We start from the raw sequence: 21,850 nt of genomic DNA on the forward strand, positions 1-21,850 counted from the left end.
GGAGAAAAGGTTTTAGGGTGCCAAAAGGAAAAGTGAGGAATAAGGTGTAAAACTGGGTGAAGAATGGTGGGTTCTCCTGAAGTTTAGGGATGGCAGAGGGAAGGGAGGACACGGGCCGGAGGGGTTTGTGGTGAGAGTGAGGAAATGCTTTCCCCTGGATTGAGCGGGGATGCTTGGCCACAGCTCCCCGACATTTTTGGAGGCGAGGGGGGTCACAGGCCACACACACGCTCACAGTCCAGGTTTGGGAAGGGTTTATTAGTCCCTGGCTCCAGACACAGCTTCAGCTCAGGGCAGAAAAAAGCCGTAGTGTGGCCATGGGCACTCACTGCGCTTCCCTGGGGCAGGACAAGTTCAAGTCCATCCCTTGTGTGGGAGGAGAGAGCAGCTCACCATCACTTGTTCACCTGCGGGGAGAAGAGCCTGACACCGATGGGCTCTAGGCAGTGGTCCCCGTGTTTGGGAGATCTGCAGGGGTGGGGGACACACAGTAGGGGGTGTCCCCAAGCTGCAGGGGAGGAGGATGCTGCCACACTCACCCTGGAGCGGAGGTACCCCCCCAGCAACCGGCGCAGCTCCGAGGTCTCCTGCCGCAGCGCAGCTGTTTCGGCGAGCAGATTTGCCCTCCGCGTCAGGATCTTGCTGGGCAAGGAGGGAACAGAGGGTTTGAGGAGGTCAGGCAGTGCCAGCCCCTCTGCCGTGTCCCCCAGTCCCCCCCACCAGCCCCAGGCACTCACTAATATTCCTCCAGTGCCACCGCCAGCGCGTCCCACAGCTTCAACGTTGGCTCAGGGATAATGTGTGTCAGGGCTTCCCAGTACTCCCCATCCTTGGAGCTGTCTCGTACTGGTAGCACCTCCTTTGATGAGCCGTCCTTCTCCCTGGGGGACAGAGAACAAAGCCCTGGGGCTCAGCTTTTCACCCGTGAGGAACAACCCCGTATCCCTCAGCTCCACTGAGCACCAACACCATCGTCACATGAATGAGCCCGACCCCACAGCTGGTACCTGCCTGCGCCGTGGCTTTGCTTCCCTCCCTGGGCTGCTGGTCCATCTCCTGCCTGGTTGTCCCCTGCCACCCCTCGCTCAGGGACTGTCTGTACCCCCTTGTCCTGGTGGGACCCCTCTGTAATTTTGCAGGGCGGGCAGGGGAAGCTCATGCTCCAGCTAGGGTGATAGTTCCGCCCCCAGCCCTGCCTTCACCCCCCCATAGCCCCCTGCGTGCCCCAGTCTGGCTCCCTCCCAGTGACAACAGCCCCATTCTGCCCCCGAGGCCTACCTCAGTTTATTAAAATCCCGCACAAATGCTTTCAGGATCTTTAAGACATCATCAGCATGGATGTACACAGATGGAAGGGAGCCCAGCGAGTTCCAAGGGGATTTGAGCTCGGCTCTCTGGGTACCAGATCTACCACCGTCCTCTCTGTCTGCAGCCGGATCCGTGACATCTTCTCCCTCTGGGCTGTCCTGGCTCTGGAGGGAAGGCCAGCACGCTGGGCACTGTGCCTTCCTCCACCTCCTCCTCCCCAAGAGCCACCTTCCCCCTGGGAGCTTTCAGCTGCCCACAGCCTTGTCCCTCAGCAAATTTAGAGAGCTGAGGCAAAAAGTCACATGCAAGAGGCTCTGTTCAGGCATGGCAGAAGAATCCCAGAATCATTCAGGTTGGAAAAGCCCCTTGGGATCATCGAGTCCAACCCTCAGCCCGACTCTACAAAGTTCTCCCCTACACCACATCCCCCAACAGCTCATCCAAACGGCCCTTAAACACACCCAGGGATGGGGACTCCACCCCCTCCCTGGGCAGCCTATTCCACTCTCTGACCACTCTTGCTGGGAAACATTTTCTCCTCATGTCCAGTCTGAACCTCCCCTGTTGCAGTTTAAAGCCGTTCCCTCTTGTTCTGTCACTAATCACCTGGGAGAAGAGACCAGCACCAAGATTACAACCCCTTAGCCCTGGCATGTTCACCTCCCTTGTCCGGCTACAGGGAAACATTTCAGCGTCAACATGCTGGTCCTGCTCTCTGGGGTGTTCAGATGTTCTGCTCGCCCTTCCCTGGAGCCCTGGCTCTGCTGGGCTCTCCCCACTGCTGTCCCTGGTGGTCCCACCTGGCTGGCAGCCACCTCCTGGGCTTTGTACTTCAGGAAAAAATCCAGCAGCTGGTACAGGTCATCCTCAGTGTGGATCTCGAGGGCCTGGGGAGCAGAGGAAGCGGGTTAGCGTCCCTCAGAGACATCACAGGAGGGGGAGTGAAACTTAGAGCATTGCCCAGGAGCAGAGGGTGCCCCTCTGGCAGTGTCACGCAAGGCAGGAGTGGGTGGCAAGTGGTTAGTGGGGGACAGCCAGGGGTATCTGTGGATGGGAGAGTCTGCGAAGAGGCTGGAGGGACCGTGATGTTTAATCCATCAGTAGAATGGCCTTGAGCTGCGTTTCACAGAATCATCTCATTGGAAAAGCCCTTGAAGCTCCTCCAGTCCAACCATGAACCTCACCCTGACCGTTCCCAACTCCACCAGATCCCTCAGCGCTGGGTCAACCCGACTCTTCAACCCCTCCAGGGATGGGGACTCCCCCCCTGCCCTGGGCAGCCCATTCCAACGCCCAACAACCCCTTCTGCAAAGAAATCCTTCCTAAGAGCCAGTCTGACCCTGCCCTGGCGCAGCTTGAGGCCATTCCCTCTTGGCCTGGCGCTGGTTCCTTGGCTCAAGAGACTCATCCCCCCTCTCTGCACCCTCCTTTCAGGCAGTTGCAGAGGGCCATGAGGTCTCCCCTCAGCCTCCTCTTCTCCAGACTAAACCCCCCCAGTTCCCTCAGCCGCTCCCCATCAGACCTGTGCTCCAGACCCTGCACCAGCTCCGTTGCCCTTCTCTGGACACGCTCGAGTCATTCAATGGCCTTTTTGGAGTGAGGGGCCCAAAACTGAACCCACTCATCGAGGTGCGGCCTCACCAGTGCCGAGCCCAGGGGTAAGATCCCTTCCCTGTCCCTGCTGGCCACGCTAGTGCTGATACAAGCCAGGATGCCATTGGCCTTCTTGGCCACCTGGTCACACTGCTGGCTCATGTTCAGCCGGCTGGCAATCAACACCCCCAGGTCCCTCTCTGACTGGCAGCTCTCCAGCCACTCCTCCCCAAGCCTGTAGCGCTGCTGGGGGTTGTTGTGGCCGAGGTGCAGAACCCAGCATTTGGCCTTAGTGAAACTCCTCCAGTTAAGAGAAGCATCTGGCCACAGTGTTTCACACCTTCTCGCAGTGCTCCTCACCCCTTGCTGCCCCAGAGTTCCCCCAGCAGCCAGGCCGGACCCCCCCAGGGTGGCAGACGTGGGGCAGAGAGCTTTTCCAGTGACCACCAGCCTTCCCCGCAGCCCCCGACGGGCCAAGCCACAACTCACCCCAAAGATGGAGTCGAGCTTCATGAGGACACGCTCCTGCCTCCCCAGTGAGTCCAGAGGCCTCAGCAGCTTGCTCTCGATGAGGAAACCCTTGGGAGACACGCACAGAAGAGGGTGCAGAGAAATAACGTCTCCATCCCCACCTGGAAGCCAGCCCATGCCATGCCATGGCCATGCCATCCTGCGATGGCAGGTTGAGCAGGGAGGGTGGGCAGAGGCTGGCAGGGCCAGGAGGCTCTGGAACAGTCACCCAGCAGCCAGGGAAGATATCAGCACGGTGATGCCAAAAGGATCTCACAATCTGAAGCTCTTGATGACCGTCCCCAGAGATGGGGAACAGCCTGGAGCATCAGATGCAGCAGGTTTGCCTGTGCTTATTGTGGCCTGGGGAGCTGAGGATTTGGGCAACAAGGCTACCAATACCTTTTAGTAGCATCATGTATGTGCCACACACAGTGGAAAGACCTGGAGATCCTCTCCCCCCGGCCCCTGGGGCAGGTCTCTGACAACAGGCTGCTTGGTATAGCAAGGCAGTGCCAGGCTGAAGCCTTCACCCCATGACATGGAGCTCGGAAGAGATCCACTACAAGCTGGAGCAACCAGGGGACATCGTCACACACCGACTCATCGCTCATGAGCTCCAGGATCCTCTTGGCAGTCTTCTTGGAGATATTTCGCAGAGGAGTGACTCTATCCTCAACCTTCACTGTGTTTTCTTTTCCTCCTTCTCCACTGCCTTGTTCTTCCTTCTTCTTTTCTCTCCCTTCCTCCTCCTGTTCTCCAGAGCTGCTCTCTGAAACACGGAGAAGGAAAGGTGAGCAAAAGCCTTTGTGCTTTGTGCACCCCAGTCACATCACTGCAGGAGTCATCAGGCAAATCACAGTTGTTCCCTGTGACCTGGAAAGCACCCCAAAAATCTTGGGACACGAGCTGGTTCATGCTCAGCTTGCCTGGAACTGGGAGCACTGGGCAAAGTACAGCGTAAAAATCCCCAAGCTGGCTTGGCATGAGCTAACTCTGGGCTGGGGACAATCCCTGCCTAGGCTCACGATGTCACCCCTGTCAGATCCCACCTTGCAATGGCAAGGACAGGAGTGGCAGTAGGGGCTGTCACCGAGGAAGATGAGGGTCTCCCAGTGCCACAGGGGTGACAAGGACACTGTGCATCCCACCTGTCAGGACCTCCGCAGCCAGCTTGGTCGCCATCCTCTTGGCGTTGTAACGCCTGAGGGGGCCGACGTTGTTCAAGAACCAGTAATGAGGCTCTTCCCAGGGCAGCCCCAGCTGCTGGGTGTGAATGAGGCGATCTGCATCGAGGGCTTTCCTCATCAGGCCTTTGGCTTCCTCCTCGTTCATAAGCCAGACCTCCGTGAACTTCTCAGCATCGCTGATAGCAAAGTGCCTGTGCAGAAGGGAGACGGCCTATGGAAGGAGGCTCCGTGCCCCAAAACAATGAGCCAGCTCCCCCTGCACCTCGCTTAGGTGCTCCGAGGCCTCGTCGCGGGTCGATGCTCGTGCACACCCCACCTCATCCTCCTCTGCACCTCCTTGCACTGCCCCGTGATGCGCTCGCAGTCGTCTGCTAGGCTCTGGTTCTCCTCTCTGAACTGCTTCTCTTGGTTGGCCAGTTTTGTTCGCAGGGTTTTGAGCAAGCTGTGGAGCCTGGGGAGGGACAGCAGAGCTGGGCATCCCTGGAGAAGCACCTTCGGGCTTGTGTGAAGGCTCTGGGACTTGGGGCTGCTTATTTACTCGTGACTACTCAGTGCCTGACTGACTCTGATGCAGCTGGCACAGGGTGGCCACAGCCAGCCTACCCAAAGTGCTCTGGGGATGGCCCTGCCCTGGGCTAACACTTGCCCCTGCCCGGGGATGGGCTAGGACAGAGCTCATTGGCTTGTGCTAGGTGATGGGCTCCACAAAAAAACAGCATATAGGAGGTGATGGGAGGTAAGGCAGAGCCCATCTTCCTGGGGTGGTTATTTTACCGGTTGAGCTTCCTCTTCTGCTGGGATCTGATGATGGTGTTCTCCTCATCCTGCTTCTTAAGCACCTGAAGGTTGTACTCCAGCTTCTCCTGGGTCAGCTGATAGACGGCTTTCATCTGCTGGAGCTGCCTCTCCAGGTTCTGGCAGTTCAAAAAACACAAAAACAAGCTGTGCCATGAGCAAAGGCCACACTGAAGCCTGGATCCTACTGATCCTGCATCTACAAACCCCGTCTTCCCATCCATATTTTCTCAGCTAAGCCCTGGCCACGTGGCATCACTCACGGGTGAGTGATGGAGATGCTGGTGGTCCGTAAGTACACGCTACAGGGCCAGGTCCAGGGAAGGGAGAAGGGACTGAATTTGTACCCAACTTCCACTCAGTGGGGCACTAATTTGGGCCTCTCTCCTCCACCGAGCTGCTGATTCTCATGTCAGTTTTAGGAATTGCATGTGTTTGAATTAACCAAGAGGCTCAGAAATTATTTGGCAAGCTGAAGGAAGGGACACACAGGACTGACACACAAACTCTCTTAAGAAAACCAGAACAAAACAAATAACTGAAGCATTTGTGATGGCAGCGTTGCTGAGGGGACAGGAGAGAGGCAGCCAGTTCTCCCCTTTGTCCCACGGCTGCAATGGGGGAGAGACCTACAGTGGAGATATTTCTCTCAGCTTCCCAGCACCCCATTTGCTCAACAGCTGATGGGAAGGTGGAGCTGCTTCCCAGTCTCCTGGGGCTGCTGGTCTGGGCTGGGAGGCATCACACCTACCCATGATCAATGATCGCTGCTCACTGCCAGCCCTGCAGCTCGTTTGGAAGTGAGCTCATGGGGACACAGCGGCCTGGAAACTCCAGGAGCAGGCAGCGTGACTGCATGGAGGGGGGTGAGAGGCACTGACTGGGCCTGGTATGGTTTAATTCATTAGTGTAAGCGTTTTCCACATGCAAAAGGAGGCAGAAATCTGATACTGAAAAAATATTTTCACCCCGCTTTGCTGGGGAGGGCTATAAAAACTTCTTCCATGATAGGAAGTGATTGGAATTAAGCTGCTGCGCGGCCCCAAATTAAAGCATCAGCTACAGTTTGTGCACAGCAAACTGGGCGGTCAAGCTTGTTCTCAGCCCAGGGGGATCTCTGGGGGCAGGTAAAGGGTCCTGAGCTGCAGCCTAGAAGCAGGGAAGACCCTGGTACGTGAGTCAGCTGGCTCAGAGCTCTCCTGGGTAGCCCTATGTACAACTGGGAGTGTACAAACAACTGGGAAGACACCCAGCAGCAGACCCACCTGGCTAGGATCAAAGCTGGACCGAAAAAAAGATGGAGATAAATCCCAGCAGGGCCAAGGGACCTTCTTACAGCAGATGGAGGAAAGCCATGGCCTAAACCCCGTATTTAAAAAAGCTGACTCCCATCAAGTGAAACTGGGGAGGACTCAATAACCCCCAAACCATCAGCTTCATCTTTAGGTCTTGGCTAAGCTTCTGTTTCAGAGATACCTCATGACGTTATCACAAATTAATCAGGAAAATAGGCATTTCCAACTTTTCTTTTCTTATTCTCCCTGAAGTGGGAGGGTAAAGTCTGTGTTATACAGTTACACAACTGCAGGGCTAAAGGGAAGCAAGAGGACATCTATTTCATCCCACAGAGGGAACAACTTCACCAAATCAGACCCAGCAGAAGTTGATTTAAGCTGTTCCTAAACCCCTGTGCCAAAGAGCAGCACACCAAAGGTGCAGTCACTGCAGCTAACCATCAAGCAAGTCCTTGCCATTTCTAGGCTTTCCTAGCTTGAAATCGCAACCCTAAATCTGAATGCAAGTTTAAATCTTCCCTACCAAAACTCAACACCGTAATTTTTTCTTGCATCTACAGCAGACACAGAGAAGTCATTCTCCTCCTCCATCATACAGAATTGTGCATATTTGTAGACTTATCCCCTCCCTACAGAAATCTCTTCCCTGGTCTAAGCAGCCCCAGACCTTCAACCTTTTCTTAGGGGTCATTTGTCTGCTTGGTCTGTTCCAGACTCTCTCTCCTGTTCCTGAGCATGTTGCCAAACCTGGACAAGGACACGTAGGTCTAAAGTAGAGAGAAATAATTACCTCCCCTGCTTTATATATAAACCCTCCCAGAACTACAGCTAAAGGCAGCGGGTGCATTTTTACAGCAGCCCCACATTGCTGCCCATGAACCTTGATCTCCAGCATGCTGCTGCCTTGCTCCCCAGCGGGCTCAGAGCCATCTGCGAACGTTACACGCTCCGTGTTATCAGTGTGGAGGTGAAGAAACCGCAGAGTCAGGACTGCCCTCCCTGGAAATGCCCTTTCAGGCTGACAGGGATCTTGCAACAGGAATATTTCACCTGAAGTTGTGCAAAACCTTCTAGACATTGGCCCTAGTCTGTACTTCCCTAGAAGGACATCCCCCGGGACAAACAATGAGCCTTTCTAAAGTCCAAATGTATAATGCTTCCCATTTCTACTGTGCAGCCTAGGAAACAACACACAACAACTAGTATGGAAGGTGTCAGTGGTGGCAGGGCTCTCTGCTGAGCAGAGGAGGCTGAATAATGCCAGGCAAAACCAAACCTGAGAGCCCAGGACCAGCACTGGGGCTGCTGTTCAGAGGACCAGCAGGATTGCAGTGCCACAGATCATAGAATCGCAGAATCATAGAATGGTTGGGGTTGGAAGACACCTCAAAGATTGTCTGGTTCCAACCCCCCTGCTATGGCAGGGACACCTCCCACTACATCAGGTTGCTCAAGGCTCCATCCAACCTGGCTCTGAACACTTCCAGGGATGGAGCATCCACAACCTCCCTGGGCAACCTGTTCCAGGGCCCCACCACCCTCACAGTAACAAACTTCTTCCTTATATTTAATCTAAACCTCCCCTCCCTCAGCTTCCACCCATTACCCCTCGTCCTGTCATTACAGTCCCTTGTAAAAAGTCCCTCCCCAGCCTTCTTGTAGGCGCCCTTCAGGTACTGGAAGGCTCCTATAAGGTCTCCCCGGAACCTTCTCTTTTCCAGGCTGAACAAGCCCAACTCTCTCAGCCTGTCCTCATAGCAGAGGTGTTCCAGCCCTCTGATCATCTTGGTAGCCCTCCCCTGGACTCGTTCTAACAGTTCCATATCCTTCTTGTATCGGGGGTTCCAGAGCTGGACACAATATTCCAGGTGGGGTCTCACGAGGGCAGAGTAGAGGGGCAGAATCACCTCCCTCGACCTACTGGCCACACTTCTTTTGATGCAGCCCAGAATCTGGTTGGCTTTTTGGGCTGCAAGTGCACACTGTTGGCTCATGTTGATTTTATCATCCACCAACACGCCCAAGTCCTTCTCCCCAGGACTATTCTCAATCCACTCATTACCCAGCCTGTATCTGTGCTTGGGATTGCCCTAGCCCAGGTGCACTGCTCGCAGAGAATGCAGTGGGCTAAAAGGGGTCTGTATCTCAGGGGAAGTCACAGCTGTGAGGTTTGGATCTGCAGTGAGAGCCCCTGGTGCTTGTTCAGCCAGCAGCGTGCCAGGGCTGTGCTCCTCCGCTGCATGCCCTGAGTAAGGGCAAACTCGGGGTAGTTCTGACACCAAATGGACTTCATGGGCATTAGAGAAATCAGGGGTCTATGGCTAGAGATGTCAGAGGAAAAAGCTGACACCTCCTAGTACAAGGACCCTGACAAAGAAATTAGGTTAATCTGACATGATCTGGTGTGTCAGGACACTCCCACTATTCGATCCTCCTATCAATCATGATGCCAGAAGTAGCAAACCCCTCGACATTCCCAGGTGCTTCACACCTCCTAGAGCTGCAGTTCATGTGCCACGGACCCCTGAGAGCCAAGGGCAGATGGACGCTGTGGTGTAGGACCCACGGAGAGGAGAGAACAGCTGCATCACCCTGTTGACACAGAGCTGGACTGTGCACACAGAAGAGCTGAGGTGAACAGATACCAGCTGCCACTTTCATGTCATCTAACTGCCCCCCGAGACAGCTACACACAGAAAAGCCTGGGGAGATCTGCTCCACTGCCTCCCCACACAGTACACGTCAGCCTTTTCTGTACCTGCACATCGTTCTCCAGCTGGATCTTCATGCTGTGATAGTCCTCCTCATCCTGCACCAGCAGCTGATTCAACTGTTTCTCAAACTCTTCCACCTTCCTCATACGGGCATGCAGGTATTCCAGCTACGGGCAAAAGAAGAACATCATCCATCAATGGTGACAGCTTCCTCCCGTGATCACAGCTCCTTTGGCTAGCCCAAAGTGAGGCCATGCAGGGATAATTTCCCTGCAGAGCAGGCTGAAAAACTGCCCCTCTGCCCCCCACCCTCCTGAGGAACTAGCTGCCTTCATGCACATGTGTCTTTCAAGGCAGCCCAGTGCTGGAGAGCAACTGGTCCTGGCAGGCTTGGCCCCTCACTACAAGAAAGACCTTGAAGGGCTGGAGCGTGTCCAAAGAAGCAGCTGGTGAAGGGTCTGGAGCACAAGTCTTGTGAGGAGCAGCTGAGGGAACTGGGGGGGTTTAGTCTGGAGAAGAGGAGGCTGAGGGGAGACCTCATCACCCTCTACAACTCCCTGAAAGGAGGTTGGAGTGAGGTGGGGGTCGGTCTCTTCTCCCCAGTAACAAGCGATAGGACAAGAGGGAATGGCCTCAAGTTGCACCAGGGGAGGTTTAGATGGGATAGTAGGAAAAAATTCTTCCCCGAAAGGGTTGTCAAGCATTGGAACAGACTGCCCAGGGCAGTGGTGGAGTCACCATCCCTGGAGGTGTTTAACAGATGTGTAGATGTGGTGCTTAGGGACAGGGTTTAGTGGTGGACTTGGCAGCGTGAGGTTAACGATTGGACTTGGTGATCTTAAAGGCCTTTTCCAACTTAAATGATTCTGTGATTCTATGATTCTAAACCTCCCATGGACCTTACCTCCTGTGCATTGTGGGCCTGCATGGCTTCCTCCCACTTCTTCCTGTTGTTATCCAGCAGCTCTCGCCGTTCAAGCTCGAAAGTTTTCTGTGAAGGAGACAGAGCCCTTCACCATCATGATGGCCCCACTCGTTGCCAAGCTCAGCCTAGTCCAGGTCAGCAGCCTCCAGGAGGGGACTGGCTGCAGACTGGTGCTGCTGTCCAAGGAACACACACATCTCTCCTCTCCATACCAGGACCCCGCTGGCAGAGACACTGTGACTCCACGGGGCCTGCTGCTGTCAGCCACCCAGAGCTGGGAGGGATGCTCTGGGTGGTGGGTAGCTCTGTGAGTTCACTGGGAATTGTTTGATGGGAGTCTGATGAGACAACCACCCTATTTCACCTCAAAAAGACATTAAATGAGGAGAGATGCTCTCACTCAGCAACAAATGCAGGTTTGATCCATGAGGTGAGACTTTGTGCTCTGCAGGAGGTAAGGCCACGGGCCTTTCTGCCTTTTAAAAACATGAATAATCAGCCATCGAGCAGCAACAGCTTTCACACACCACCAAGTTGCCCTGTGCTGAACCACAGCCATTCACAGCATGGTATAAACCAGCCCCTCACCACTCAGCACCACTCAGTGCTCTTGCTTGGCCAGATTTCAGCCTTGTTCACCAAGACATCAGCCCTGCTGCTCTGGACAGTAGTCAACCCAGCCTGTGCAATGAGCCCAAGGCCTTTTTGCCATAGATGCGGAGAAGCAAGTGGCCACAGGTTTTCTCATTGGACTCTTCCTCCACCATATGAACTGGCTACCTCAATCTGCAGGAGTTTGTGACGGTAAGTTTTCAGCATGAGCCTGATCTGTTCCTCCATTCTCTCCAAAAGCAGGTGGATATCATCTGACTGCTTCTTAATGGCCTGCACATATTGCTCGTCCTTGTTTTTCAGCTCCTGGAGGAGAAGAGCAGATGCTGAAATCAGAGAGAATATTTGACCAGGAATCCTCAGGAGGCTAACTGAGAGGTTTAGACCCAGACACTGCCTTTTCCAAAGGAGAAAAGGTGATGAGAGCAGAGCCAGAAAGTCAAGAGGGAGGTAGGAGGGAAGATGGGAAGAGAGAGAGATCATCACTGCCAAAAGGTCCAGGTGAGATGGAGTGGGAGGTGACGTGCCTGCAGACACACCACTCCTTCTCTGGGGGCCAGGGAACCTGCTGCGGGGAAGTCTTTCTTCCCTCTACAAATCCACTCCCCTTCTCTGCTCATTTGCCTTTTCCTTAGGGTGCAGGCCGGGATCTGCCAGTTTGTCTTACTGCTATCAGTGTCCCGTGTGTCTGTCCTTGCACATTGCCCAGTGCCAGGGCACCCGATCTCATCATCCCCGCTGGGACACTGGCACTGCATCTCCTGGCCTGGTTTTGTCCCAGACCAACTGAGACTACAAAAATCCCTGCCACGTTCTGGTGGATTAAAGATCCAGACAGAGAGATGGCTGTTACTTTAAAACAAAGCTGGAAACCCGCCCATCCTTCCTGGTTGTCCCTGCCTGATCCCCACGCTACCTGCTGCAGTTCACCGATGAGCTTGTTCTTCTCCTCCAGAAGCAGTGCGCACTGCTGCTGCTGTTGGTTCAGCAGCTGCCACAGCTCCTGCGGGATCCTCATCTCCTTGGCCAAGGCCCACTTGGAAGTGATCTCCTCAAACTTGTACGTGCTCGACTTGGCTTCATTCTCCAGCTTCTCCACCCTGCAGGCAGTAAGGAGCACACGGGGCAGGGCAGCAAACGCTTCAGACGTGGTTCTGCAGCCCACGCTGCAGGAGCACTTTCCTGCATAACCCAGTTTGAATCCAAAGTGGCATCAAGATACCAGCGGAGCAGCAGCTTTCTGGCAAGTGGTTGTTAGAGCATCACACAAGGGCAGAGCTGGCATCCTGCAGGCCCTTCTCTTCAGACAGGGATTTCCCCAGCTCTGCCCTCGCCCGGTGCTTTAACAACCACTTACCTGGAGGAGAAAAGATTACAGAGCTCAGCTCAAGCAGCAGCTGCCTTTGCAAGGAGCTGCTTGAGCTAGTCCTTCTGCCAAGGGAGCCGTCGCTGAGCAAGAGCTGGTAGACAAGCAGTGCCAAACAGCCTCCAGCTACATCTAAACTTGGGACTCAAAACTGTCCAGAGACAGTTAAAAGCCAAACAGCACTGAACAGCCCACGGCTGTATTACAAAACTCCTTCTTCTTCCAAACAGAGGCACCATCCAACGTGCTCTGGTGATGGCCCTGGGGTCAGGCTGAACAGCGGCCACCACCTTTGCCACCCCCAAACCTGCTCTATGGGCAGTTCCCGGACATACAGCATCTGGTTCCTTCATGAGATTCCCACTGGAAAACCATCAGAGCAAGGGACACCGGTCTTGCTACAGCCAGCCTCCCATAAACTGTTCCTGCAGTGCCCTCCAAAGGCAGCAGGAGCAAGGACTCAGTGTTTGCTAGCTGATCTCTGAGGCCTGGGGACAGGGTTGAAGGAGCCAGTCCCTTGGAGACTCCTCTAGTGAAGCAGAACAGGTTTGCCCCCAGGGAGGCACACAGAGAGGGATCAGAGAACAACCGAGGCTGGAATGGTTTTGGGTAATCGCTGGCTCTCAGTCACAGCAGGATTAACTGCAACATCAGAGCAGGTCACGCAGGGCCTTGTCCAGGCGTATGCTGAGTATCTCCAGGGAGGAAGATCTCTACACCACCATCGGCCCCTGACCTAGCACCTGACCACTCTCACTGCAAAGACCTTAACATCTCATTTCTCAAATGAGCACAGGCAGGAGGAGATCAGAAAACAGACAGTGTGTAGTACTGCAGTGGCACCTGGGAAAGCTGACAGCCTTGACCTGCAGAGCTCTGTGAAGATCCCACAGGGGCAGGTGTGACTTGTAACCCCCCTGAAACAAGGACTGAGAGAAGCAGCCTGAGGGTAAACCTGGTAAAGACAAGGGATGGGGGGGGCAGGGGCCCTCCGAGCCTCTCCAAGAAATGTCTCCAACACTCCCAAGTAACAAAACTACAGTCACAGGGTGGATAATGCGGAGTCTGGATAACGCAGGCTTTGTGCTCAATGAGATAAGGTCGGCACTTGCTTATCTCTTGTGTGACTCATGCAGGAGAAAACTCGCCTGGACAGCACAGGATGCGGCTGGAGGAGGGAGCCCTGTGGAGACAGGACGGTTCTGCTCTGGGGCATCCTGTAAAGTTTCGAGGGGCATCTGTCCCGTGAATGATCTTTGTTTCATTATCCACAAAATGTGTATTAAAGTTGACACCCCTGAATATGCCAACAAAGACTAACAAGCTCATGATAATTACATCATCCCATGAAGCGCCTTACCCCTCCCCATCCATGGGATACGTAGGTGTGTGGGTTGGCCGAGGGGAGGGACCCAAGGAGAGGGGGTATAAATGGGGGGGGCAAGAAGACAGGGAGAGGAGTGAAGTGAAGAAGACGGATGCATCTTTGAACCTTCGTTGGCGGGATCAACGCAGGAACCTGGACTGGTGATATCTCTCTCTTCTTCTCTCTTCCCCCTTTTCCTTGTTATCATTAAGTGACGCAAGGCGTATCATATCGCTTGTCATAATTTGTTCTATACTTAGTCAATTATTGTGTATCCAGTTACTGGGGGAAATTATATATTACATAAATACACATAAATGTTTATGTCTGGACTTTGAGACTTGTCTCACTGTTGTCCACTCCATTGGGGATTTACAGATCTAAAAGTCACTTGTCTCCCTCTTCTGAGCGGGACGTGACATTTAATTGGCAACACAGACAGGATCCCCTCGGTGCTGGAGGATCCTAAGGGATACTGATTCTCCATCCGACGAACACAGACAGGGGGAACCTCCCAGCTATAAGCCAGGAGAGGTTTGAGCAGTAGCAAGCCATGACTGCCCAGGAAATGGCAGTGCTTGACTGCTCCCCGATTCTGGAGAAATTAAAGGAGTACAAGGCGTGTCCTACTCCATCAGAAATGGCCTGGGCCCATGATAACTGGCATAATCCAGAAGCAGTGGCAAGCCGTATCGCTACCCTTGCTAAGGAACAAAGGTTGTGGCCAGGTAAAGGAAAAGCTATGGTGTGTGCTGTATTAGGGGCAGCACTGACTGCAGCCCAAAAGGATAAATACCTGACCAGGGAGACAATCAGATCCTTGCAAGATCAGCTAAAAGGTCTCCAAAATCAATTGGCCAAAGAACGTAACATTACTACTAAAACAGCTAAGTCCTTGCAGGAACAAATTGAAATTTTGCAAAGCCAATTAGCTGCTGAGCGTAACACTGCTCGGCAACTCTGCACAGCTCTGTTGGATGCCCTGGATCGAGAAAAAATCTTATGGTCCAAACTAGAACAGAATGAACAAGAATTGCATGACCAGATGGATTTTAAGTCTATCCCGGATGGTGAACTGGGATTTTCAAGTCTGGCAAAATTGGCCAATAAACCCTTGTATCCAAAAAAAGAGTTAGAAAGGAGCCAAGAAATTTTTTACCCCAAAAATGAGGGGGCAGCCCCGCGAGTTACTGTTTGGATGGTACCATACTCAGTGGCTGAAATGTCAGAAATCCAGGAAAAAAACAGCAGGCTAGCTCAAGAAACTGAGACGGAGTATGTATGGAGAGTATCACTGACTGGCGGCGATCGAATTTTGCTGTCGGAAGATGAGGCCCGGGGGTACTGGGGGCCAGGGGTTTTCCTAACGACTGATGACCTGAGAGAGCCGTGGTCGTTAACTCAACGAGCTGCCTATTGGGCAGGAGAAATGGACCCCTTGGAAAGGGGGGATCCAGTATGTATTGAGACCCCAACCATAAATCATCTGACCGAAAGTTTGCAGAAGGCTGCTTGTCTCCAATTAATGCATGACAGGCGTTTAGTGCCGCAGCTGCCTTCCCCGATGTTATTAATTACTAACCCTGATAGAATGACTCCCCTGATTTGGGGCCTGCCTGATTCTTTGAAACTATATGCAGTACAACTGCAAAATCGGTTGTGGGATGCATTAGCCCCGAGAGGAGGAAGACAGAATCAGCAGGGGCGAGCTATGACCTGGGAGGATGTGGCCCAAGAGTTAATAAATTACAGCTGGAGAATAGGCCTTATCGGGGAAACGGCTAAACCTGAGCCTGCGGTACGTAGATTAGAACAAGGAGAGAATTGCCCCCCACTGCAAAATCTAGGGACAAAGAGGAATCTGTTGTGGGCTGAAGGAATTGAGAAAGGGATTCCCCGAGATTTAATGGATGGCCTACCTGCCATAGCCCTAGAGAAGCTTATTCGAGCATGGAAAGACCAGAGGAAAATTCCTCCCCCCCCAGGACGGAACAAACCTCCTGAGGGAAAGGCGGGAAGGAACTGAGATTGCCTCCTAGACACTTACTGCCTCTGAAAAGGACTTGGTTGATCTTGGGAGGGGGGGTTAACTCCCTCAAACTGTATCCCTGTGGGTCATAATCAGTGTGCTTTTTGCAGGAAAGAAGGACACTGGAAATGTGAATGCCCACAGAGAAAAGAAAAAAAAATTTGCTGAATCCTCAGGCGCTAAGGGGGGTTGATACTCCTCAGTTGTCTATGGATGAAGTTCAATAATAATAGTAATACAGTGTTTTTGTAAATATTGTTCTGCAGAAGTGGAGGTAAAGTTATGAAAAAATGAGACTAAAATAAGAGAAACTACATTGAAGTTCCTCTTTTAGTCTCAAAGGGGCGAAATGATGTCTCTAGGAAATTTTCTACTCTGCTCATTCTGAACTTGTAAATAGAACATTGTCAGGGTCAGTTACTGATTTAAGATTGTTGCAGTCAAAAGAAGGAACCAGGAGATAATTACTCCAACTTGGCATAAACAATGCCCCAGAAGGCGCCAGAGGCTGGATGGTTGTCTGAGAAGCACGAACTCAGCAAAAAACTGGTAACTGAGGGAAAGGCAAAGGCGGCGGGGGGAGATCATGACCACCAACTCTTCAAGACCAAAAAGACGTGCCCCCCCCATGCCTGTGAGGAGCGTGCGTGCTAATTTATATAGCAAGCGAGGCTAATTTAAATATAACTGACCAGTGAGGAATAAAGTGATAAGAAACTAATCAATGGTCATCACAGTAAATGTGTATTTGTGTAGTCTGAGCTGTATAAAAACCTCGAAGGTCTTTTGTGCTGGCTTTGTGCAATTACCACCCAGCACCCACCTCTGTGCAGACACGGAGCAAAATAAATTCCTCTGCTCTGTGTGTATATTGGCTTTTGCACATCGGGTAAACAACCCCATTTGTGGGACAAAAGTTTTGGTGACTCAGATGGGACTGTGCTGACAGCTGGGAATCGTCTTGTCGTACCCGACGGGGAAAAGAGAACTGAGTGGACTCCAGTGTGCACCGACCTGGTGATCAGGGACTCCACCAGCTCCTCTCCCACAGTCGGGCAGCAAGCGACACAACGGTGCAACGCTACTAAAAGAGGTATTTTTAAAGCATGAGAAAAAGGGGGGTGGAAGCTGAGAAGTGGCATGTGGTAATATTTGTTTTGTTTCGAGCTCTGCATAAGTCATATCAAGAAGACACGCAGCAGTAGCATGATCTGGTTTTTACAGGTTGTTTGGGTCACAAAGGGAGACATTCCTTGTGTTGTATATGGAATTTTGGTGTATGAAACATTGGTTTATGAAATTCTTTTTTGGTACCAAAATGAGCACTACTACTTCCCAGAAGACAGCCTTCTGCTCTCCTCTAGGATGCATCCTGAGAAACTGGAATAAATTTGGAGGGGATCCCCTGACTAAAAATAAGCTAAAGCAGTAGTGTAATCAGTGGTGGCCACAATATCAATTGGAGGATGGTGAAAAATGGCCTGAAAATGGATCTTTAAAACCTCATACTATATTGCAATGAATGTTTGGTCAGAGGACTGAGAAATGGGATGAAATTGCGTATGTTGATTGATGTTTTCTTTTAAGACGTGATGATGAAACTCGTGAAAAATATAGATTGTTGGTGGGTGATGCTGATGGAATGGATGTATTAGCAGAAAGCGTTAACAGACAGAGGCTGGAGAGTACCACATCACCGTCCACAATGCCACCACCTCTGCCGAGGAGGCCCGTGCTCAGATGAAGGAGGACGCCAACAAGACCGGAGAACTCTTTCAAGCAATGGAACCGAAAGACTGGTTCGATGGCTGGGACCCCAGGCCATGGGTCGCATCACTATTAAAATCCTTAGGACTCACGGAGTGGGGAAAATGGCTTGTAAATATCAGTCTTATGCTATTGTGTGGATTTTTGTTTTTAATGATAGGCCTTGCAGTAGTTAGATGTCTGCTCTCTCACCTTCTGTCTTCTCTTTCCCCTGTACTGGTTCATTATGTACAGATCACAACGAAGAAGAAGAACTTGGAGTGTTTAAGCCACAGGGGCAGGTGTAGGAGATGACTTGTAACCCCTCAAAACAAGGACTGAGAGAAGCAGCCTGAGGGTAAACTTGGTAAAGACAAGGGATGGGGGGGGCAGGGGCCCTCCAAGCCTCTCCAAGAAATGTCTCCAACACTCCCAAGTAACAAAACTACAGTCACAGGGTGGATAATGCGGAGTCTGGATAACGCAGGCTTTGTGCTCAATGAGATAAGGTCGGCACTTGCTTATCTCTTGTGTGACTCATGCAGGAGAAAACTCGCCTGGACAGCACAGGATGCGGCTGGAGGAGGGAGCCCTGTGGAGACAGGACGGTTCTGCTCTGGGGCATCCTGTAAAGTTTCGAGGGGCATCTGTCCCGTGAATGATCTTTGTTTCATTATCCACAAAATGTGTATTAAAGTTGACACCCCTGAATATGCCAACAAAGACTAACAAGCTCATGATAATTACATCATCCCATGAAGCGCCTTACCCCTCCCCACACATATGATACGTGATATGTAGGTCGATCTGGGGGAAGGACCCAAGGAAAGTGTGTACAAATGGAGGAGGGGCAAGCATAATGGTGATGAGCAAGTGAAGAAGTGAAGTGAAGAAGGTGGATGCATCCCTGAACCCTCCTTGGCAGAATCAACACAGGAACCTGGACTGGTGATATCTCTCTTCCCATCTCTCTCTCTCTCTCTTCTTCTCTTTTCCCTCTTTTCCTCGTTATCACTAAGTGACGCAAGGCGTATCATATCGCTTGTCATAATTTGTTCTATACTTAGTCAATTATTGTGTATCCAGTTAACACACTGTGGGAAATTAATAAACGTTTATATCTGCACTTTGAGACTTGTCTCACCATTGTCCACTCCGTTGGGGATTTATGAATCTAAACACTTGTCTCCCTCTTCTGAGCAGGACGTGACAGCAGGTGGGACCTGGAGGTGCCTGGATTTTCCTTTTGAACAGTGCAGCCCTAACTGCTAAGTGTTACTGGATGACCAGCATTAGGATGTCCTCAGAAAGCTGCACCAACATCCTTCCCAGCAGTGCAGACCCGCGGCGCAGTCTCTTACCTCTGCAGCTTCAGCTCTGCCTCCTCTGCCCTCCTCTGCGTTTCCCTCAAGTCAGCAGCCACCTGGATATTTGTCACCATCTGCGTGCCATCAAAGAGCAGCTTGGCCAGCCTCTGTGAAGGAAGTGGCACACATCTCACACCCAAAGACCTGCGTTCTGGAGGGAGGGATGCTGGAGGAACTCTGCCTGTCCAGGGTCTGGCTCCTATCCCCACACTGAGGTGCCTGTGTGGAGCCCTAAGTGCTGTCTTCCTGCTATGGCAGGATCAATGAGCACCCGCGGGCCTCCCTCTCCTGGAAAGCCCTGCAGGCCATCAGCACTAAGAGGAATATGCTCAGAGCACCCCCCTCTTTCACTTCCCCTGCGTGCGTGGATGGGGTTAGGCACAGTGGGGTTACGGTTTGGATGCTTGGCATCAGTCCTACACCCTTACAATCCATGGGCTGTTTGTCACAGGGAAATCCTATCTCTAGGATCCAGCCTAAGAATCTCCCTGCCCACCCAGTCCTGAGGAGTTTCTGTCCCTGCTACTTCTCACATAAATGCTGCTGTGTGACACTAAGCACTGTACAAAGCTAAAAGGAGGTTAAAGCCAAATATCAGGGACCCAAGAGGATCTTCCCATCCTACTGCCGCACCTGCCTGCACTCCTCAATGTGCTTGTGGCTCTTCCTCTGCTCTTCCTCCTCCTCCTCAAGCACTTTCGGCTCCACATCTTCTCCAAGGGCCTCCCTGGGGCAGAAGAGGGAATAAGACAGAACATTTTATACCACATTATCTTCCTAATGCTCAAAGATGCCCTTGAATCTGGGATCCCAATCCAGATTGCATGGTTCAACGCAGCACACTTTGCTTTCTCTTCCCCTCAGCAGGCTTAGTCCCAGGCCAGGAGGTCCCTGCAGAAAGGAGGCAGGAAAAGGTGGGGACAGCCCCCCAGAGGGAAAACAGGGTCCAGGCTTCCTTTTCTAGAGCTGGGACTGCAGCCCAAGGCTAGTTACTGCTTCAGCACAGGGCTGGGGGGGCTCAGCCCCTGTTTGCTTTCGGGGGGGGGGGGGGGCAGGCATGGGGCAGAGGCTGTCTGGGGGCAGCCCTTAGCTGGCTGTGGGGGACCCTGGCTTGGCCATGAAGACAGCCAGCTTCTGTCTGGAGCCATTTCAGCATTGGCACTGATCCCATGGCCCGATATCCCCCAGCCTGGAGGGGCCTCTAAGGCTTGGGAGAGGACCCCAGTTCAGTCCTGTTCTGGAGAAAGGTGTGCCCCATGGCTGGTGAGCCCCAGGTTTCAGAACATCAGCCTGCTCCAGGACGACACTGGTCTGGTGCTGATTTTGTCCAGGGAGGCAGCAGATCCATGGCAGGGGAATATCTTGGGGAAGGAGGTATCACTGCCTCAGTGCTGCGCTTGGAACAGTGCAGAGATACCCTTGACTTTGAGCTAAACTGGGATTGGGAGGTCCCTGTACTCCTAATATTTGGCAGAGAATGTGGAGTGTCTCTGGTTCAGGATTCAGGGTGGTCCCAAGGCCAGTTAGGGGAGAGATCCTGGGTGCCATGAAGGCTGGCAAGGCCACATCGGGCCCGTGCCCCCTGCCAGTTTTTGGTAGGGGTCCTGGCCACAGTGCCGGTGTGGGACAGGGGATATTATGACACCTGGTGTTGGTCTCTGAGCCTGTGCTGGCCTGGGTGGGGGTCAGGACTGGCTGCCAGATTGGGGTGAAGGATGTGGAAGTGGCACTGGCTTGGGGGTAGGGGCATCAACCCGGTATCATTTTGGGGAAGGGGAGATCACCTGTGACCTGACATGGGGTTTGGGGACAAGGTGAGGGACTTCGTGCCGGTTTCGGGCAGGGAGGGGCCTGGACCTGGCTCCGATCTGGGCGGGGGGGGCGCGGCTGGGGGTGCAGGCCGACGCAAGCAGGACGCTGGGGACGAGCCCCGTTTCTCACCGGGGCTTGGCATCGAGGAGGTCGGCAATGCGACGGCGGCGGGCGGCGACGCGCTCCTCGGCGCCGGGGTCGAGATCGCGGTGCGGGTCGTGGGGGCTGAGGGCCGGGGCCGGACCCCGCCAACCCACCTCGGCGCCGGCTCCCCGCCTCATGCGGCCCCTCAGCTCCAGCGCATGCGCGGCGCGGCCGGAGCGTCCCCGGCTTCGCCTGGCAACGCCGGCACCGCGCATGCGCGGAGGCTCGCGGAGACCGGCACAGCCCCGACACGACCGCGCGTGCGCTGCCCGTCGCCGCCCCGCAGCGGCCGGTACCGCGCACGCGCCAGGCGGCAGCGGCCGTGAGGGGAAGGCGCGAGCGCGGGGCTCGGGGCCGAGCTGTGGGCGGGAACAACGGCCGCGGGGTCCCGTGTCCTCTGCGCCGCTGGGCCGGGCTGCGCCTCCTCCTGTGCCCCCCCCGCTGCGGGTGCCGCTCGTGGCTGCGGGGCCAGAGCCACGGGGCTGGAGGCCGGCGCCGGTCCCGAGACTGCGCGTCCCTCGGCGGGGAATTGAATCCAGGGGGAGGCTGCGACCTCCGAGGGTGTCAGGGAAAGTCCTGGTGGCGGGGAGGGGACAGGCATCAGGGCTGCTCTGTGCCCCGGCCCCACACCGCTGGGGCTGGCGTGTCCCCGGCTGCTGCATCCCAGGTCCCTGCTACAGCCTTGTCCCTCCAAGGAGCCTTTCAGGAGAGCGGCTGAGCCCCCCCCGCAGCACGGCGTGGCCCAACAGCACAGCACGGCACGGCACGGCACGGCGTGGCACGGCATGACACCGCACAGCATGGCCTGTGTCATGGTGTCGTGGGCCCCGGCTGCTTGACCCCAGCCAGCAGCTGAGCCCCCGCACAGCCATCATCACCCCCCCAGTGGGATGCGGGGAGAATTGGGAGGGCAAACAGGAGAAATAAAAGCAAATAGAGACGGATTAAAATGGGGACGTGAAGGGAAGCCCCAAAGCCTGAGGTGCCTGTGGGCAAGGCCCAGCCAGGCCGCGACCAGGGGCTGCCTTGGAACAGCCCCCCAGTACCGAAAAGCCGCTCAAAGAAACTCTCTGAGAC

At 53.8% G+C, this 21,850-nt stretch overlaps 1 protein-coding gene across 2 annotated transcripts; it reads right to left on the reverse strand.

Moving 5' to 3' along the window:
* Positions 1-237: 237 nt before the first annotated feature.
* DRC1 (dynein regulatory complex subunit 1) lies at positions 238-20,916 on the reverse strand. 2 transcript variants are annotated; one of them, XM_074820862.1, is made up of 17 exons: positions 20,759-20,916; positions 19,451-19,544; positions 18,812-18,924; positions 11,860-12,043; positions 11,112-11,249; positions 10,311-10,397; positions 9,451-9,573; positions 5,377-5,516; positions 4,919-5,053; positions 4,564-4,793; positions 4,012-4,184; positions 3,392-3,481; positions 2,109-2,195; positions 1,279-1,472; positions 738-881; positions 540-642; positions 238-407 (listed from the first exon to the last, which is right to left on the reverse strand). In XM_074820862.1, exons 1-17 carry the CDS (start codon positions 20,908-20,910, stop codon positions 396-398), a joined length of 2,199 nt encoding a protein of 732 aa, XP_074676963.1. In that variant the 5' UTR covers positions 20,911-20,916; the 3' UTR covers positions 238-395. The 2 variants fall into 2 exon arrangements, 1 of the variants encoding a protein (XP_074676963.1); XR_012622823.1 differs by having other exon boundaries at positions 394-407; positions 540-638.
* Between the last annotated feature and the right edge of the window lie 934 nt (positions 20,917-21,850).

The sequence above is a fragment of the Strix aluco genome, chromosome 3, assembly GCF_031877795.1.
Source record: "Strix aluco isolate bStrAlu1 chromosome 3, bStrAlu1.hap1, whole genome shotgun sequence".
Classification (NCBI taxonomy): Eukaryota; Metazoa; Chordata; class Aves; order Strigiformes; family Strigidae; genus Strix; species Strix aluco.

Coding starts and splice junctions, on each gene's coding strand:
- DRC1 (XM_074820862.1), bottom strand. CDS start 20,910: ATGAGGCGGGGAGCCGGCGCCGAGGTGGGTTGGCGGGGTCCGGCCCCG. Junction 19,545..20,758: donor CTCCTCGATGCCAAGCCCCG/GTGAGAAACGGG, acceptor CTTCTGCCCCAG/GGAGGCCCTTGGAGAAGATG. Junction 18,925..19,450: donor ACATTGAGGAGTGCAGGCAG/GTGCGGCAGTAG, acceptor CTTCCTTCACAG/AGGCTGGCCAAGCTGCTCTT.